Below are 18457 nucleotides of genomic sequence, written 5' to 3'. Positions count from 1 at the left end.
TTAAACTTACAATGGACTTAAAATGGCAAATCATTTATCTCTTCAAATTATTTTCAAGGGAATCTGGAATGATTGTTACCAGTCCCTTCCTCACTAGGCTCAACAACAACAAATTAGAATCTTTCTAATGTTGAGATCTTAACTTTTACTTTCTCTGAATTACTTAACTGTAGCTATCCTTTTGTTTGTTTGTTTTTTGAGTATTTTTAGTTGTAGAAGGACACAATACCTTATTTTATTTATTTTATGTGGTGCTGAGGATTGAACCCAGTGCCTCACATGTGCTAGGCAAGTGCTCTGCCACTGAACTACAACCCCAGCCCTCATTGGTAGTTGAAAATGATGACATAGAGTATTAATGTTAAGATGAATGAATTGACTTGTGAAAAAAATAGTTCTTATACATCTGCTGGTTTTGAAACCAATCTTTTTATGCCTGTATTTTGCTGGAATTTTTGTTTGTTTTTATTCATCTGGTTTCTTTTTCTTTTTTTAATTGTCCATCTTAACTACTTTTATTTACTTATTATTTTTATTGTTGTTAATGGGCCTTTATTTTTTATTTATCTGTGCTGAGAATTGAACCCAGTGCCTTACACATGCTAGGCAAGCACTCTGCCACTGAGCCAGAACCCCAGCCCCATCTGGTTCATTTCTAGTATAAATGGTTGAGCTATTTGTATATATTACATAAGGAAATGTTGAACTACTAAGGTAAATCTTTCCTGTAAAAAAGATTTATCCTATCCTTGCCTTTTGTAGTTAGAAACATTGATGATATACAACACAGCTCTTCTGGCCTACCACCTTGAGATCATAATGCCATTTAGAGGTCACTTAGAGACCAAGATGGAGATGGAGACTTGTCCATCTTTGATATTTATCATAGCTCTTCTGGCCTCTTCCTTCACCTTTACTGTAAATGTCTATTCAGTCCTTTTCCACACCTCCTTCAGTGCTCACTTTTGGATCACTCCATCCCATACTGTTCTGTCCTTTCTCCTTCCAGTTCTTTAACATATAACTAATTTCTGTATCAGATATTTAATATTACACATCTTTTGTTTGCGGATCTGTATTTGGGGTGTGTGTGTGTGTGTGTGTGTGTGTGTGAGAGAGAGAGAGAGAGAGAGAGAGAGAGAGAGAGAGAGGATTTTGAATTCAAGTTTCTTGTGGGCATAGATTATTTCTTGTACTTTCTTTTTATTTTTTCCATAACATGGAGTCTAAACACTCCTTTGAGTGTTTGGTGGTGGAGATAATAGGATCAAAAAAAAATAGCCAAGAGTTAAGAATTTGTTAGCATCTGGTAAATACAATTGCTGGAGAAAAAAAGTTTTTTCTTTGATTCCTCTGCTTTTTATTTATTTATATTTTTTTAAAAAAAAAAAGACAGCAACTGTATTTTTCTAGAAAATAGATGAAGTTAATGTAATTCAGTATACTTTTAGGGAGAATATTATGCACTGTTGGAAGTATATATTAGAATACCCTTTTAATGGCCCTAGAAAAGAGATTGGGCTTATTTGCTTCTTAGCTATAGTGTGACAGATGAGAAAAATAAAGGGTACAGAAAATAATGATGTTTGATTTTCTAAGCTGCCCCAAGTTACCATTTTAAAAATGCCTGTGAGCGTGTCTAAAACAGGATCTGCAGTTGCCAAACCAGTTTAACAGCACTGCCTCCGCATATTCTGGGTGAGAGGGAGCTCGGAGTACAGAGCCTTATCAGAGATTGCTATCCCAGTCATCTCAGAACAGGTTGTTTAGTAATGTACAGGAGTTTCTGTGCAATCCGTCCACCATAAACCACGAAATGATTCAAGGTTCATAGTTCCTTCTTTGTTCCTTTGTTAATCACTGACTTCTGACTAGGGGGAGGTGCCTCCCAAATTTGCTAATGCATTCTTTTTGGATAAGGATGACGCATGCACGGATTGTCCTAATAAGGACTTAGATTGAGAAAGTACCGCCCACTCTGAGAAGATGGGACAAGTCAGAGAGAGGGCGGGCAGTTTCTTTTTTAACTGGGGATGACACAAGCGTAAGTCATTTCCTTATTAATCGGTTCAAACCAGTTCTTACAGGAACTGGTGGTGATAAATGTGGGACTTCTCAGAAGTCATTCATTTTATTCTTTGTAGCATACCAGTGTGCAATATCAGCTGAGCTGGCCTCACTGTGAGGACTAACTCTTAGTTTCTCCAAGACATGTTAAGAGATTTTTCTACCTTAAAGAGTTGTTTGAAGGAAGAATTTTTATCCACTAAAAGAGTTCACAAGATTTTGGCAACTGATTATTGTATTTTGTTCCTTTTTTAATCTAATCCCTGCTTTTTGAGTCCAGGCGGTAAGTGGAATTTCTTTAACATCTCTCTTGCTTTTCTTCCCAAATGTATCTTTGCCTTGGGCTTCTGTACCCTGCTTTCAGTGCTGTCCCCGGCATAGGTCCGTCTCTGCAGAAGCCATTCCAGGAATACCTGGAAGCTCAGCGGCAGAAGCTTCACCACAAAAGTGAAATGGGCACGCCACAGGTGAGAATTTATTCGGGGTTCTTCTCCCTCGTGCAGTTTCAGGCTGAAATTAGATTCACAGTTCTCACATTTTTCGACAGAGTGAGGTTTTCTTGCCAGTTTCCTTTACAGAAGTTGAATTACCATGTACTTTCTCCTGGGAAATAGTCTTTGTTTTAAATCAGACAAAAAAAGTATAACTACTTCTTGGGCATCTTCCAAAAACAAGCGTAGGGCTAATAGAAAATAATGGTTCAGTTATGTAGAATCAGTTGTTGCCTTGATCTTAAATGACTTATTAGGTATATACCTCTCTACTGGATTAAAAAGTTAAAATTTAAAGCATAACAAAGTATTAGACTTAAGTGAGGTAACTTAAATGTCTACCTGCTGTTTTTCATTTCAGTCGTGAGAAAATGATTTTTTTAAAATAAACCAAGTTTTTTAACATAGATGAACTTGAAGACATTAACTTAAACTAAGCCTGCCTTTTCTGTAAATAGTTCTGAAGCAAGGGGAAATGACTAGAAGAGGATGAGTAAGCAATAACCTGAAATGGGAAATTGCAAGGAAGAGCGCTTGTTTTTTCATGTGGCCCTTTGCTGCCCTCAATTGTCCAAGCATGACTTAAATTTATATCTTAAAAACAGCACCCATTCCCAGAACAAAACTCTTTTTAACCATCTTGACAGTACTCAGCAAGTGTCTCCATGGCAGCTTTAGGGAACAGAAGGCAATTATTCAAGATCATTCTAAACTGTATAAATCAACATTGACTTCGTCCAACAAAGCAAAATCTCTGTGGCCAAGTGTAAAAAGCCCTGATTGGAGTGTAGAGTTCAGGGTAGCTGTTTAGGCTTTATAAGTTATAAGCTTCAAATTCTCATCATTTTGCTTAAAATATGGTAGATGATCCCCTTTTTACTGTTAAACAAACGAAGCCTTTGTCACGTGAATCGTTCTGCATTTCTTCCTGCAGGGAGAAAACTGGTTGTCCTGGATGTTCGAGAAGTTGGTCGTGGTGATGGTGTGTTACTTTATCCTGTCTATCATTAACTCCATGGCACAAAGTTATGCCAAACGAATCCAGCAGCGGTTGAACTCAGAGGAGAAAACTAAATAAGCAGAGAAAGTTTTTAACTGCACAAATTAGAATGGATGGGTTCTGCTTTAAATTGGGAGGACTCCAAACCAGGAAGGGAAATTCCCTTTTCCAACCTGTATCAATTTTAAAAACTTTTTTCCTGAAAGCAGTTTAGTCCATATTTTGCACTGACATACTTTTCCTTTATGTGTTAAGGTATCCACCCTCAATCCAGTTCACATTATTCTTTTATTAGGGTGGAAAGCGATGTTCAGCTGCAAACCTAACAGAAACTGGCCTTCTGTTTGTTACTTTCTAAAGGCCCACATGGTACGATTAGAGAATTCCCTCCACACAGACAGTTCCTAAGTATGTTAAATATGTCAAGCTTTTTAGGCTTGTCAGAAACGATTGCTTTGTTTTTCTAAGTCATCAACATGTATATAAATTATATAGATTGGATAACAGTCTTGCATGTCTGTCATGGTACAATTTAATATGCCATCCTGCCCAAACTTCCTCTCCCACCCTCAAAAAGGCCATTTTATGATGCATTGCACACCCCCTGGGGATATTGATCTTTAAATTTTGAGACAGTATAAAAGAAAATCTGGTTGGTGTCTCATGAATGGGCTGACACCATTTTTTATCCTGTATATTTAGAATGAAGTCATGGAAAAACTTTATAAAGACATCTTTGATCATTCCAAAATTGTGTCCATTTTTTGAGCGTTTTGATTTTTTACTTCCTTTTAGCTTCTTCCAACTGACAGCCTTGCCAAATCCACCACAACCAGAATTTCAGAGTCTTCATTTATTTACATGAAAGAGCCACCACCATGGTATCTTTTGTTATGCTGGAATCAGCAGCTACACTCTGCTAAATGGCACCTATGGGATTGCCCTAGTCTGGGGATTTCATGCTTTGAAAATAGGACAGGAGAGGTGATTATGTATTAAGTCAAAGAAAGGATCCTGGAGAGGGCTGGGGTACAGGCCTGCCTTGTGCAAGGCATTGGGTTCCATCTTCAGCAGCACCAAAAAAAAAAAAAAAAGGGTACCAGAAAGAGAAATTACTCTTTTGTTTCTCATTATCTGTTCATTTTAGCTGCCATGTACTCTGGTTTTAACAGACAGAAATTTACTTTTACATGTAACCCAGTTTCCTTTCTGTATTTTATTCTTAATGTAATTTTCTTTGGGGATGTTTCTGATTGAACCTGTTTATTTGTTTTACTTAGGAAGAAAATAAACAGTTTTATTTTTTTCCTTTAGGAAAAATGATACTAATATTGTGTCAAAATAGAATAGAATTGGGGTTAAATCCCAACAAGCCAGGAATGCTTGATTTGCTTTATCAAATCCCACCTGAATGTCTGCTTGTTTTGCCTACCGTCGTGACATCTCCATGGCTGTACCACCTTGTCGGGTAGCTTATCAGACTGATGTTGACTGTTGAATCTTATGGCAACACCAGTCGATGGGCTGTCTGACATTTTGGTATCTTTCATCTGACCATCCATATCACATGTTCTCATTCAAACATTACCCAGCATCATGGTTTTCAAAAACTGGTCCTTTTGTCTAATGGCACTTTTGAGTTCCTTTATACCATGATATTGCAGTAGTATTGAGAGGAGATCTGTGGGAAATTGGGATAGTCTTCAGGACCACACCTAAATAAATAAAGGATGAAGTAACCTGCCTGTGGGTTTTGAAAAGGTTATTATTAACAACCTTTTTATTGTTTTATTTTTCAGCGACGTTCTAGCAGTTTGACTCTTACTTGACCTTGCTTGAATAGCAATGTCCATACACTTCTAAATAGATTCGGGTTAGCTAACGTCAGGGTTCCTAAATCAGCTTCCTGTGTGTTTCATACCGTCCACCTTCATCTTATTTAGTGTTTGTCTAAAGAAAGGAAAGAGGAAAACAAATAGGAATTGTAATGTCTGTACTAAATCTTTAGGGCTTATTGATAAGTTTGTTTTAGGATAGTGTACTAAAAAAAGAAACACTTTGTTTCTTAGGTGAAACATCTAAAAGACTAATACATTCAGTTTATGATGATCACTTATTCCCTGTTTCAAATTAATTTGCTTTGAAAACAAATGAAGAGGGGCCAGGGTTGTGGCTCAGTCATAGAGCACTTGCCTAGCATGCATGAGGCACTGGGTTCAATCCCTGGCACCACATAAAAATAAACAAATAAAAGTATTGTATCCATCTACAACTGAAAAAATATTTTTAAAAAATTAAAAATGAAGAGTACCTTTCCTTCTTTCCTCTAAGTGTTCAGGTGTGATATGCCCAGATGTTCCTGTTGCATTCGAGTTGAGCTGGAGCAGTATGATACCCTTCTGCTCCAGGATTGATTTGCTCCTTTTCTTCTATCCACTGACATGGATACAACTGCATGATCCCAAAGATAAGCCTACCTAATTTCAGTTGGTGGGAAACCAGAAAGCATGCCAAGTGGATGGTTTGATATTACTGTAAATAAAAGAGGACTGGGGAATTCTAATTCCTTCTTTCCTTTATGTCTCATTTCATGCCTTATACATCTACAATGTTTTACCATGTCTCAGCTCAGTGACTGTTCAGTACATTAGCAGTTTATGCATGTAATCACTAATGTGGACATGAGCACAATATCCAGTTTTCCATAACTTTCTGTAGTCTCTGCATGTATGTGCATAATCTGGATTGTGGAGTTTGGAAGAAAAGAATATTTTTACTTTTGCTTGGAATGTTGGTGCATTCCTGTAATCCCAGGTACTCAGGAGGCTGAGGTGTCCATCTACAGCTAAAAAAAAAAAAAAAAAAAAAAATTAAAAAAAAATAATTTGAAAAGGGGCTGTGAATGTAGTTAAGTGGTATAGCACTTGACTAACATACTAAAAAACTATACATTCCATCCCCAGTACCAAAAAAAAAGAAAGACCCCAGATATTCTGCTTAAGAATTGACAAAGCACAGATACACAAAATTTTCTATGACATAATTAAAAATGTTTAAGCTTTCCCATCTTCAGTTGTTGATGTTTTCTAATTTTCATTATGAAAATGTTAGAGCTGGGGCTGGGGTTGTGGCTCAGCAGTAGAGTTCTTGCCTAGCCCGTGCGAGACCCTGGGTTTGATCCTCAGCACCACATAAAAATAAGTAAATAAAATAAAGGTATTGTGTCCAACTATAACTAAAAAATAATTGTTTTTTTAGAAAAAGAAAATGTTAGCGCTGGCTCAGTAGTAGAGTGTTTGCATAGCATACATTGGACCTGAACCCTGGGTTCAATCACCAGCACCACCAAAAAAAAAAAAGTGTTACTACTTGGAAATATCAAACTGTACCCCATAAATATGTACAATTATTTCTCAATTAAAATTTTTTTAAATAAGGTGAATGTGGTGCACTCCCGTAATCCCAGCATCAGCGTCTCAACTCCAGAGGCTTAGGCAGGAAGATCACCAGTTCAAAGCCAGCCGCCAGTCTCCAGCAACTTAGTGAGGCCCTGTCCAAAGGGCTAGGGATGTAGCTCAATGGTAAAGTACCCTGAATTCAATTCCTAGTACAAAAAAAAAAAAGTGTAAGTATTGTGGCATATCTATTATCCCAGTACTGAAGAGGCAGAGGTGGGAAAATAGCTTGAGCCAGGAGTTAAAGATTTAAGTCTAGACAATATATTAAACCCCATCTCCAAGAGAAAGAAATCTTTTTTCTTGTTTAAAGAAGAAATGATAGGGCTGGGGATGTGGCTCAAGCGGTAGCGCACTCGCATGGCATGCGTGCGGCCCGGGTTCGATCCTCAGCACCACATACAAACAAAGATGTTGTGTCCGCCAAGAAGTAAAAAATAAATATTGAAATTCTCTCTTTAAAAAAAAAAAAAAAGAAGAAGAAGAAGAAATGATAGGCTGGGCACAGTGGCACATGCCTATAATCCCAGGAAGGGGGGAGGCAAAGGCAGGAGGATCTCAAGTTTGAGACAAGCATCAGCAATTTAATGAGACTCTGTCTCAAAATTTTATAAGGACTGGGGAGGGTTGGGGATGGAGCTCAGCAGTTAGAGTACTTGCGTAGCATTCATGAGGCCCTGGAGGTGTTGGAAGGAGCCTGGGCAGTATGGCCCCCCAAAAAAATGTTCCCTGTGCCTGGTGGTGCACACCTGCAATCCCAGCAACTCCAGCCTGAGGCAGGAGAATCACATGTTCAAATAGCCTCAGTAACTTGGTGAGGCCTTAAGCAGTTTAGCAAGGGGGAAAGGGGGGGGGGGGGGCTGGGGATGTGGCTCAGGGGATGAGCACCCCTGGGTTCAATCCCCAGAACCAAAAGGAAAAGTAAGTTAAAAGTCAACCTCATTTATTTAGCAAGTACTGTAAGGGAATAGAGGAAAGGAATATTGATTTTTAATCCTTTTTAGGAAAAGCTCAGAATGTTAGAGCTGGGGTTGGGGTTGTGGCTCAGCAGTAGAGTACTCGATGGGTAAATAGGGTGGGTTTTTGTTCTGTTTGTGATGCAGGGGATTAAACTCAAGGGAGCTCTACCTAAGCTATATCCCAGTCCATTTTATTCTGAGATAGTCTCCCTAGGTTACCCATGCCAGCTTCAAACCTGTGATCCTCCTGCCTCAGCCTTCTGAGTTACTGAGATTACAGGTATGGGCCACCAAGCCCAGCATAATAGCAATTTTAAAAAGCTAAGTAATGTTCCATCTCTAATGTAGATCAGAGCTTCTCTGTTCACCAAATATATTGTTCACCAAAATATAAATGATATAATACACAAAACCATTGCATATGAAGAGTTCTTCTCTATTCTCAGACAAGAAAGCACATATGTACTTAAACTACAAGCAATTGAAGAGTCATTTATGGCTAGTTGGGCCTTCCTCAACAAGGCTTGAGTTCACCTGAGGTAATGTGCTTGCCTTGGAGGTGAGGCTTGAATTGCAGCAAATAACCTACATGTATTTGCATATTAACCAGTACTCTAGGGACTTTGCAAAAACCTGCCCTAGGCAGCTGCTTGCTCATTGCCTTTGGAATTGCAGGGTGCTGGGATAGGCAGATGCCAACTGTTCCTTCATATTCTGACCCACTAGCCTTGCACAGTTTGCTGTGTGGGTGTTGATACTAAGAAATTAAAAGGGGGGGAATTGTTTTAGATGGCCCCTGCTTTCTACCAAAACATCCTGGATTCATTTGGGATCTGGAATTCTAATGCTGTAGTCAGGAGACTGGCCCAAACTGTGGCCCAGAGAAAATGAGTCAGTTGCAAGTGGCTGGCTGACTCTATGGGAACAGAAATGAAATGCAGCTTTGAGGATTTGTTAGCCAAATCCACAAATGTGTGGCTTTTTGAAACGTTGGACATCTGTTCCTCCTAATTTGAAATAAACTCTTAAAACCACAAAGTTGCTTGGCTCCTTGTTTCTTTGTGTCAGCACCAGTTGCTGCTCTTAGAAAGACTGGAGTCAGATTGAGAAAATTTGGAGTATTCAGGGCACACTTCAGTCTAGAGGGTGGAACTGAATTGCTCAGGGAAGGGAAGAAGATTTTACACTACAGGGTTTATGTGGAAATCCCCTTCCTGGTAGTCAGCCCAGGTGTCCAACCTGTTTGTTAACCATTTCCAAATGACTCAAAGGACATAGAGGAAGTGCTTGAACACATTCCAGCACTATTTCTACAGTTTAGTCTATTTACATTGGAAACTACGTTCCAGAATTCTTAAGGGGAATGCTCTGGCCTACTCTGGGCATCTTAGGATCCTGGAGCTACCTATCTAAGCTAACCTTCACAGTCCACTCACTGCTTTTGAATGTTCCCAACTTCCTTTGATGGCCTCCCCTCCAAAGCACTCTGAAGAACATGCAATGAGGACTTTGAGGACACTTTTCCCTCCCCCCACCTAATCCCAAACGTGGCATTTCCTTTTGTTGCCTTTTGGGGACAGAACTAGCAGCTTCTTTCTTCTGGCCTCTTAAACCCATCCGGGCAGCATTACTTAATTCTGTTCTAGTCTGTTTTCAGTGAGGCGGGGGAGGGGAAGAATTCTTTGCAGGGAGTGAAGCAGTTAAGGGATTTCAGAAAAGGGATGGTCTGCCTTTTCCTGAAGGTGGGGAACGGCTGTTAGATCACTGTTGCCTGCCTTTGACTCCTCACTATGTGGTATTGGACAAACAGCAGCTCAGGTTCACTCCTCTTGGCAGCAGCATGAAGCCTGGCTCACCATGTCCCCTGAGAATCATGTTTTTCTCAACTTCTTTTCATTAGTTAAAAAGATTAAGTCTAAGAATAAAGAGCAGAGATCTTCTGCCTGGCTTTTTCTGGGGAGGTGGGTTGGCTGGGATTGGGGCTCAAATCCAGGGTCTGGGGCAGCCTAGACAGGAGCTCTAACCACTTGGCTGCACTCCCGACCCTACCTTTCACTCTTTAGTGCTCCTCATAGTCACTTGTGGGTAAAGACTGCTAAACCTCACAGCAGCCACTTTCCTAACCTCACATTGTTTCTTCACCCTCTTAAAGCCTCTTTAGACACCTCTGCTCCACTCCAACCATTGCACCAGCCTCATCCTGCTCCTATGTCCCCTCCCTGGTATTTTTTTTTTTTTTTTTTTGTATACAACCACACTGCACAGTAGCAAAGATTAGCTCTCAGGAAACTCTGACGTGCCCTGTACAAGGAAGCTGTGGATTACTGGAACTTTGATACTGATGGCTTGCTTCCTACCAGGCACTGTTTTCACTGCTGTTTCCTATGTATTGTGCTTAGCCATTTAATCCTTGCAGGAACCCCATAAGGACTTGAAGGCAGGGAGCTTCAGTAATTTGTCTGAGGGTGGGAGGGTGGGGACAAGGAAGTAGACTAGCCTAGACCTTGGCATTGTGGCTCTTAACCACTGTGTCTGTAGAAATCAGTGTAGAAGTCCAAGCTTCAGCATATTGGTTTCATCTTGTGATCATGAAGTGGCTGATGGAGAAAGGAAGACAACAAAATCAAGGGCACAACCTGCAAAGTTGTGTAGCCTTTGCACTTCCCTGTATCACGGGGTTAGAAAAGCCGCTCCTCGCCTTCCTATGTGGGAAGGTTCCCAGAGTGCTGCTGTTTGCTGTAATTATGATTACAGAGCAATTTCTATTTATACAGGCCTCCTCCACACACTGGGGACTAAACCTGTCTTTTGTTTGTTTATATTCGTAACAGTCCTTTGAAATCATTAAGTCCCCACTCGTGGTGTTAACTACTTTTTTTTTTATAAAGTTATAGATGGACACAATACCTTTTATTTTTTATTTGTTTATTTTTATGTGGTGCTGAGGATCGAACCCAGTGCCTCACACATAGTAGGCAAGTAAGTGCTCTATCACTGAGCTACAGCCCCAGCCCCTAAAACACACTTTTTCAAAAAAAAAAAAAAATCACTCCTTAAAATCTCTTCTGATTTAATGACAGACTAACCTATGATCTCTTAACTCAGGAGTTTTACAGGGTTTTGTTTGGATACTGGGACTCGAAACCAAGGGTACTTGACCACTGAACTACTTTCCCAGCTCTTTTTGTTTTATCTTTTGAGGCAGGGTCTCACCAGGTAAAGGAAAGCTGCTCATTTATGACAGTCAGGAAGGGGAGGGAGAGAAGGAGGGGGGCAGGCTACAATCTTCTTAAGAGTATGATATAGAATGAGGCAAATGCCATAAGAAAGGAAATTAAAAAAGAAAGAATTGCTGACCAGGGAGGATCAGAAAAAGGTTACCTGAGGGGTCAGCATTTGAATTGACAGGATAGGAGTAGTAAGAAGAAAGGTCTTCTTACCAAGGAAAACCAGGAAAGAATAGGGGAGCTAAGAGTAAGGTGGGTAGAAGAGGCAAGACCAGTGAGCCAACTAAAATTCATCTTTCTACCCAAGTGCTTTGTTAGTTTTTGCTCGCTCCCTACCTACCTACAGGCCTGTAATCCCAGTGATTTGGGAGGCTGAGGCAGGAGGATCAGGAGTTTGAGGCTAACCTCAGCAACTTAGGAAGACCCTATCTCAAAATAAAAAATAAAAGGGCTGGGGTGTAACTCAGTGGTAAAATGCCCCTGAATTTGATCCCTAGTAGCAAAAGAAAAAAACAAGACTATTCTGTTTTGAAAACACAGGTAAAACAGGAGAGCCTATAATGAATGGGTCTCTATCTCAGGTTTCCTAACTCCTCCTAGTGAATGTGCTCTCCACAGACTACACTGTAATTTATGTGAGTGAATAAGCTGGATTTTGTCAGAGAATCCTCTACGGTAGTATGTCCTTTGTACTTCCTCATAAATGACCAACTAAACCTTAACTTGTTATGTAGCACTACTGTTGAAGAGATGGCACTGTAACTGGACCTTGGAGTCATAGGAAACTGAAGTTCCATTCCTTGGTTGTATCCTGCTGGCTTAACCAGCTTCTCCTCCCTGTGACACTGGGAAGATGGTAATTCCTGGATAGATTGTCTTTATAAGGAGAAAAGTTTGGCACTGTGATTTCCTGTGTTTCTTCCACTGCAGTCCGAGATTCCGGCCTGGCTCGCCTAGACAGCAGTGCAGCCACCTAGAGCCCAGATGTCCTGAGTGTTCCAAATTCAGAGAGAGGGCATCATCCCAACTGCCTTTGCCAAACCAAATGGCAGAATCACAGCTTTATTACACCTTCTAGAGCATGTGGTCATGGCAACTTTCCATTTGGCTGCTTTGGTGCTAGGGTTGTTTATATGTTTCAGTAAATGAGTTATTGCTTATTGAAGTTGGCTGAGTAGGCGCTCAGAGTAAACGACACATGACTGTAATTACACCACTCTGCAGGAGCACCAGAGTTCAGCAGGAGAGACTTGTGTAACAATCCTGGGTTGGAGAAGAGAGGTAGAAAACAGAGATTCCACACTTAGGTGTGTGCACAGTTTTCAAAGCCTGGAAGGATTAGGAAGGATGTCACTGTCCCTGGCCTCCTGGAATCAGCACACTTTGATGACTGGTAAAAGTTGTGATCAAGAGTGCTTTGCACAATTTCAGAAAGAAATAGGGAGATAGCTGAGTAACAGTGCTTTTAAAAAATGTCGAGATAAAAGAAATCTTCAATTGGTCTACATTTTCTTCTTCAAGTGCAAAAACATCCATTGGAGCATAAAAGATATCTCTGGTCTCTGCAGGAGGAAGTAAGAAGTTCTTTCATATACAAATTTTCCTCTTTTATGCACTTCTTTTAGACTGTTCCTAGACTATGTGTGTGTGTGTGTGTGTAATATTCACTGGTTGTCCCTGGAGCAGACGGTGTTCACATTAAGATCCCAAAGTCAGTCTTTAATTTCTCCCTTCCCCTGCTTCCTGGATGAACCCAGAGCATTCAGTAGTTCCTGCATCTCGTTTATCTGATAGTTTACAACAAAGATGCTTCTTAACTTCTTCCACCCCTGTAACTGCCTTCTGACTCACTAGTTTTATGCCACTATTCTTCAAACTGTTCCAAGGTGGGTGTTAACATCCTTTAAAAAAAATCATTTTAGTTGAGTGAAATGTCGTACACCAATCGTCCAGGCAACAGGATTGCTTGGGGTCAAGAGTTTGGGGTCAGCCTGGGCATGTGCTGAGTCAGGGAAGGACTGTGGATATAGCTCACTAGTAAAGCACCCCTGGGTTCAATCCTCAGTACCAAAAAAATTAAAAAGTGCACAAAGTGGGCTGGGGCTCTACCCAGTGGCAGAGCGCTTGCATGGCACGTGTGAGGCACTGGATTTGATCCTTAGCACCACATGAAAATAAAATAAGCAGGGCACAGTAATGCAGGCCTGTAATCCCAATGGCTCAGGAGGCTGAGACAGGAGGATGGCAAGTTCAAAGCCAGCCTCAGCAAAAGCAAGGTGCTAAGCAATTCAGTGAGACCCTGTCTCTAAATAAAATACAAATAGGGTTGGGGATGTGGCTCAGTGGTCAAGTGCCTGGTAACCAATAAATAAATAAATTTTAAAAATAAACAAAGCTATTCTGTCCATCTAAAACTACCAAAAAAAATTTTTTTTTTAAATGCACAGCACAAAGTGCTGGGCACATGTAATAATCTCAGTGAGCTGGGAGGCTGAGGCAGGAGGATCTCAAGTTCAAGATCAGGCTCAGCAGGATGGGGATACAGCTCAGTTGGTAGAGTGCTTGCCCCAAATGCACAACGCCCTGGGTTCAATCCCTAGCACCACCGCCAAAAAAAAAAAAATCAGCCTCAGCAACTTTGCAAGACCCTGTTTTATTTTATTTTTTTTTTAAAGTAGGAAACTTTTTTTTTAAAGAGAGAGAGAGAGATTTTTTTTTTTTTTAATATTTATTTTTCAGTTTTCGGCGGACACAACATCTTTGTTTGTATGTGGTGCTGAGGATCCAACCCGGGCCGCTCGTATGCCAGGCGGGCGCGCTACCGCTTGAGCCACATCCCCAGCCCAAGACCCTGTTTTAAGATTTTTTAAAAAATAAAAAGCACTGGGGATGTAGCTTAGTGGTAAAGCACCTCCTGCTGAGAAATCTGCTTCTCATAAGAAATTACTGTGAAAACCAGTAGATTTTTAAATTTTCTTATTGTTTTTACCATGTGGAAGATTAAACCCAGAGCCTCACACATGCCAGGTAAGCGCTGTACCACTGAGACACAGTCCCAGCTGGTATATATCCTGATAAAAAATGCTGTGACCCCCCCCCCCCTCATTCTTGTTCTTGGGAAACCTATCATAGGGCAAAGCAGAAACTGGTAAGATCAGTGGGGCCTGCCATCTTCATCTTCAGGGCAATGATAGACTGTTCTTTCCCAGTTTTTCCTAAAATAAATCATCATCATCTAGACAAATCCATTTTTTCATGATGACATTTCAGCAGCCATTTCTGTATGCCTCCATTACTTTTGCATACATAAAGGGGAACAGTAGGAGATTGAGGAGTGGCCAAACTTTACAAGACTGAATTCCAGGACAGGAGTTTAGGTTTCAGTCAAAAACAGGCAAGAAATGGCAATTCTTCATTTCTTTTAATATATTGTCTTAAATGGCTTCTATTAGGCACCAGATATAATTTTTTTTTTTTTTTTTGGTATCAGGGATTGAACTCAGGGGCACTCGACCCCTGAGCCACATTCCCAGCCCTATTTTGTATTTTATTTAGAGACAGGGTCTCACTGAGTTGCTTAGTGCCTCACTTTTTTTGCTGAGGCTGGCTTTGAACCCACTCTTGCCTTAGCCTTCCAAGCCGCTGGGATTAAAGGCATGCACCACTATGCCCAGCAAATATAAAATATTTTTAAATATGTTTTCAGATCCCTAAATTTCATCTAATGGCTGTGCAATCTGTTGCTAATAACATGAGCTTTAACAGGCTTCCCTGTGTGCCTGTAGTCAGGCAGCTCTTCTAAAGTTTTGGACATTAGTTTAATAAACATGGTGTCTGTATCATAAGCCTGGCATATGCTTGGCAGCAAAGAGTATACCAAGTGGTGACCTCCCTGAACACAAGGGCCAGGTTTAACTTATTTCTGTCACCCTGTCTTAGCACAATGTCTTTCCTTGCAGGTGTTCAGTGGATGTTTGTTGAATTAAACTCACATCCTGCCTCTCGCATACTGATCTCATGAGTCGAACTTAAGCAAAGGCCTCTGTTTTTCAAAAAGGAAACTCCCATCTTTTGCCTTATGTCATGTTTCTTACTATCATATTCCCATGCCCTCTCACCTAATAAGGAAAAGCTTTGTTCAACTCCAGTTCCTACAATTCCTAGGGCTTTGCTCCTAAAATGTTCACAACAGCCCTGTCCCATAGATATATAATGTACACCATATATCTAATTTAAAAATTTTTAGTGGGTGCAATTTGAAAAGTGAAAAGAAAAAAGTAAATTAATTTGAATAATTTAACCTAATATGTCAAAAAAAGTATCCAATAATTGCTTTGCATTATTAATATCTTCCATCCTTTCATTCATACTCTTTGAAGACCAATGTATGTTTTACATGTACAGCACTAACCACATGTGGTTAATGGCTAACTTTTTGGATCACATGGGTATAACAGAATCTTCTAATTTTTGTGTACTCACCACATAAATAAATTCAAATAGAATGAGAAAGCCACAGAAGTATCCATCATTGGCAAAAGAGAGAAATTCAGTCAAGACAGAATTACTGGGCTGGGGTTGTAGCTCAGTGATAGAGCACTTGCCTTGCAGGCATGAGGCCCTGGGTTCGTTCCCCAGCACCATATAAAAAAATAAACAAATAAAAATAAGGATATTGTGTCCATCTACAACTAAAAAAACATTTAAAAAAAAGACAGAATTACTTGCTAAGTCATATGTAATCTCATTCTTTCTTTTTAAACTATTAAGATATTTCACCATAGGTGGGCAAGGTGGCACATGCTGTAATCCCAGCAACTCCAGAAGTGAGGCTGGGGAAATCACAAGTTCAAAGCCAGCCTCAACAACTTAGGGAGGCCCTCAGCAACTTGTTGAGAAGTTGTTTCTCAAAATTAAAAATAAAATGGGCTGGGGATGTGGCTCAGTGATTAAGCACCCCTGAATACAATCCCCAGTACAAAAAAAAAAAAAAAAAAAAAACCTCACCATTAGGTAAACCTGCAATTAAAAACCATATAGTTGCCAGGTGCAGTGGCACACACCTATAATCCCAGCAGTTCTGGAGGCTGAGGCAGGAGGATCATGAGTTCAAAGCCAGACTTAGCAAGGGTGAGGGGCTAAGCAACTCAGAAAGACCGTGTCTCTAAATAAAACACAAAATAGGTCTGCAGATGTGGCTCAGTGATTGAGAGCCCCAGAGTTCAATCCCTAATACCAAAAAATAAAAAAATAAAAAAAAATAATTCAAGTTTTTTGGAAATGCTTGTAAGTCATTAGCAGTTCTTTGCAGGCCTCATCCATTCCCTCTACCTTTCTTTTCATCTCTGTCTTTCCTCACTCTCCCTCACTTTTCCATAGCTTGATTCCATATTTTCTCCTACTCTGAACTGACAGTTTCCCAGAAACTTGAAATATTTACATTGTTTATCTGAACTCCTGGAGCAAGCATTCCTGCTTGCAGACGTGGGATTCCATCTGTTAATAAGGCTGACATTGCATCATCCAAGTCATTTCAGAGTGTAGGAGTAAGAAGTTATTCAATTAAAAATATAAAGCCAGATTTTTTTTTTAGCTCACATTCCTGAAACCCATAGGGAAAAAAAATGTAATTGATGCAGACGAGAAAGTGTCTCTTAAAATAATTGTTTGCCAAAAATGACAAGTTAGTATTTGGTACGTAGGTGGCAGGATAAAAAAGGGTTGACTGCCAAACTTGGGCTCATAGGGAGAGAAAAGTAGGATAAGGCCATATGGAGCATGTTTTAAAACAAAATGTTGAACAAGAACTCAAGTGTGATAAACATGGTGGTCAGGAGAAGAATGGCTGGTATGCACACTGCAAAGTAGAGTCTACAGAGTGAGGAGACATTTCAACATTTTAAAAGCCTAGCCCACGGCTCCCTACTCATTGTTCTTTTTTGGACCACATTTTTCCCATAAAAATTCTGAATACAGCTAGGCATGGTGGCACATGCCTATAATCCAAGAGACTCAGGAGGCTGAGATAGGAGGATCACAAGTTTGACGCCAGTCTCAGCAATTCAGCAAGACCTTGTCTGAAAATAAAAAATAATGACTGGGAATGTGGCTCAGTGGTAGCTCACTTGGAATGCATGAAACCTAGTATCGATCTCTAGCACTGCACAAAAATAAACATATAAAGGCTGGGAATATAGGTCGTGGTAATGAGCCCCGGAGTTCAATTGCTGATACTGGAAACCAAAAAAAAAAAAAAAAAGAATATATGCAAAGGCAAGATAATAAGCAATAATAAGGAAGCTAGAATTGTAGCACTATACATCCAAAGAAACTCAACTATGTGGTAAGCTTCTTCACATAGACCATGTGGTATTGATCCCTGCATCCTTAACTTCTTGCTCAATGCCTGCACTGAATAGATAGTAGTTGAATGAATGAATGAATTGGGTGGGAACAGTGAGCTGCTGACAGTGGGTTCCAAGTGATGGGTGAAATAAAGGAGAAAGATGCTGCGGATTGACTGAATCCTTTAGGGAGGAGGGGAGCCCAAAGCTGGAAAAGTGAAATGTATAGGAAGAAATAAGTTCTACAAGCTTAGAGTAAAAAGCTCTCAGGCTGAGAGTATGGTTCAGCGGTAGAACACTTGCCTAGCAATTCACAAGGCCCCAGGTTTAATCCCCAGCACCAGGGAAATAGAAGGGGGGGAAGGGGGCACAGATAGAGATAAAAGAGTGAAAAAGGTTTGAAAATAAGGAATTACCCTGCAAACCACAGGAGTACCTCCTGGCTCTGCAAGATAATGTTTGATTGATGACATGATACCAACTAACCAGTTTACACACACACACATACACACACACAGAAACCCTGTCGCCACCCAGTTATGGATAAAACCCATAATTCATTCTAGGCAAAAGCTCTATCACTTGGGCTACATCCCCAGCTCCAGAAATTACATCTTCAACATTTTCTGGATCTGTACCCAGTAGTTTATGATTCTGATGTTTTCCTGGCTGACTAGTAATTTTCTCCACATACATCAAAAATACATTTCCAGTGCCACCCTATATCTTAAAGCTTTGACATTAGCTTCCCTGTGGGTTTTGTTTTCTTTCTGAGATGGGGTCTTGCTATGTTGTGGGATGTCCTGGAAACTCCTGGGCTCAAGTGATTCTCCTGCCTCAACCGCCCCCATAAGCTGATACTGCAGATACATACCACCACATCTGGTCCCATCTGTTAAAATAAAAAAATTTGC

General features: G+C 40.2%; 1 protein-coding gene across 1 annotated transcript in view; it reads left to right on the top strand.

Moving 5' to 3' along the window:
* Vmp1 (vacuole membrane protein 1) overlaps window positions 1–5301 on the top strand; it is a 116026-nt gene extending 110725 nt beyond the window's left edge. The window contains exons 11-12 of the mRNA XM_046423136.2: window positions 2432–2534; window positions 3493–5301. Of these exons, the coding sequence (XP_046279092.1) occupies window positions 2432–2534; window positions 3493–3636 (247 nt within the window). The 3' untranslated portion in view covers window positions 3637–5301. The remainder of the gene's footprint in view (window positions 1–2431; window positions 2535–3492) is intronic.
* The last annotated feature ends 13156 nt before the right edge of the window (window positions 5302–18457 follow it).

The sequence above is a fragment of the Marmota monax genome, unplaced genomic scaffold (assembly GCF_021218885.2).
Source record: "Marmota monax isolate L192 unplaced genomic scaffold, Marmota_monax_Labrador192_F-V1.1 WCK01_AAM20220418_F8-fsc00171, whole genome shotgun sequence".
Lineage (NCBI taxonomy): Eukaryota > Metazoa > Chordata > Mammalia > Rodentia > Sciuridae > Marmota > Marmota monax.
This window is presented reverse-complemented; position numbering and strand designations above follow the sequence as displayed.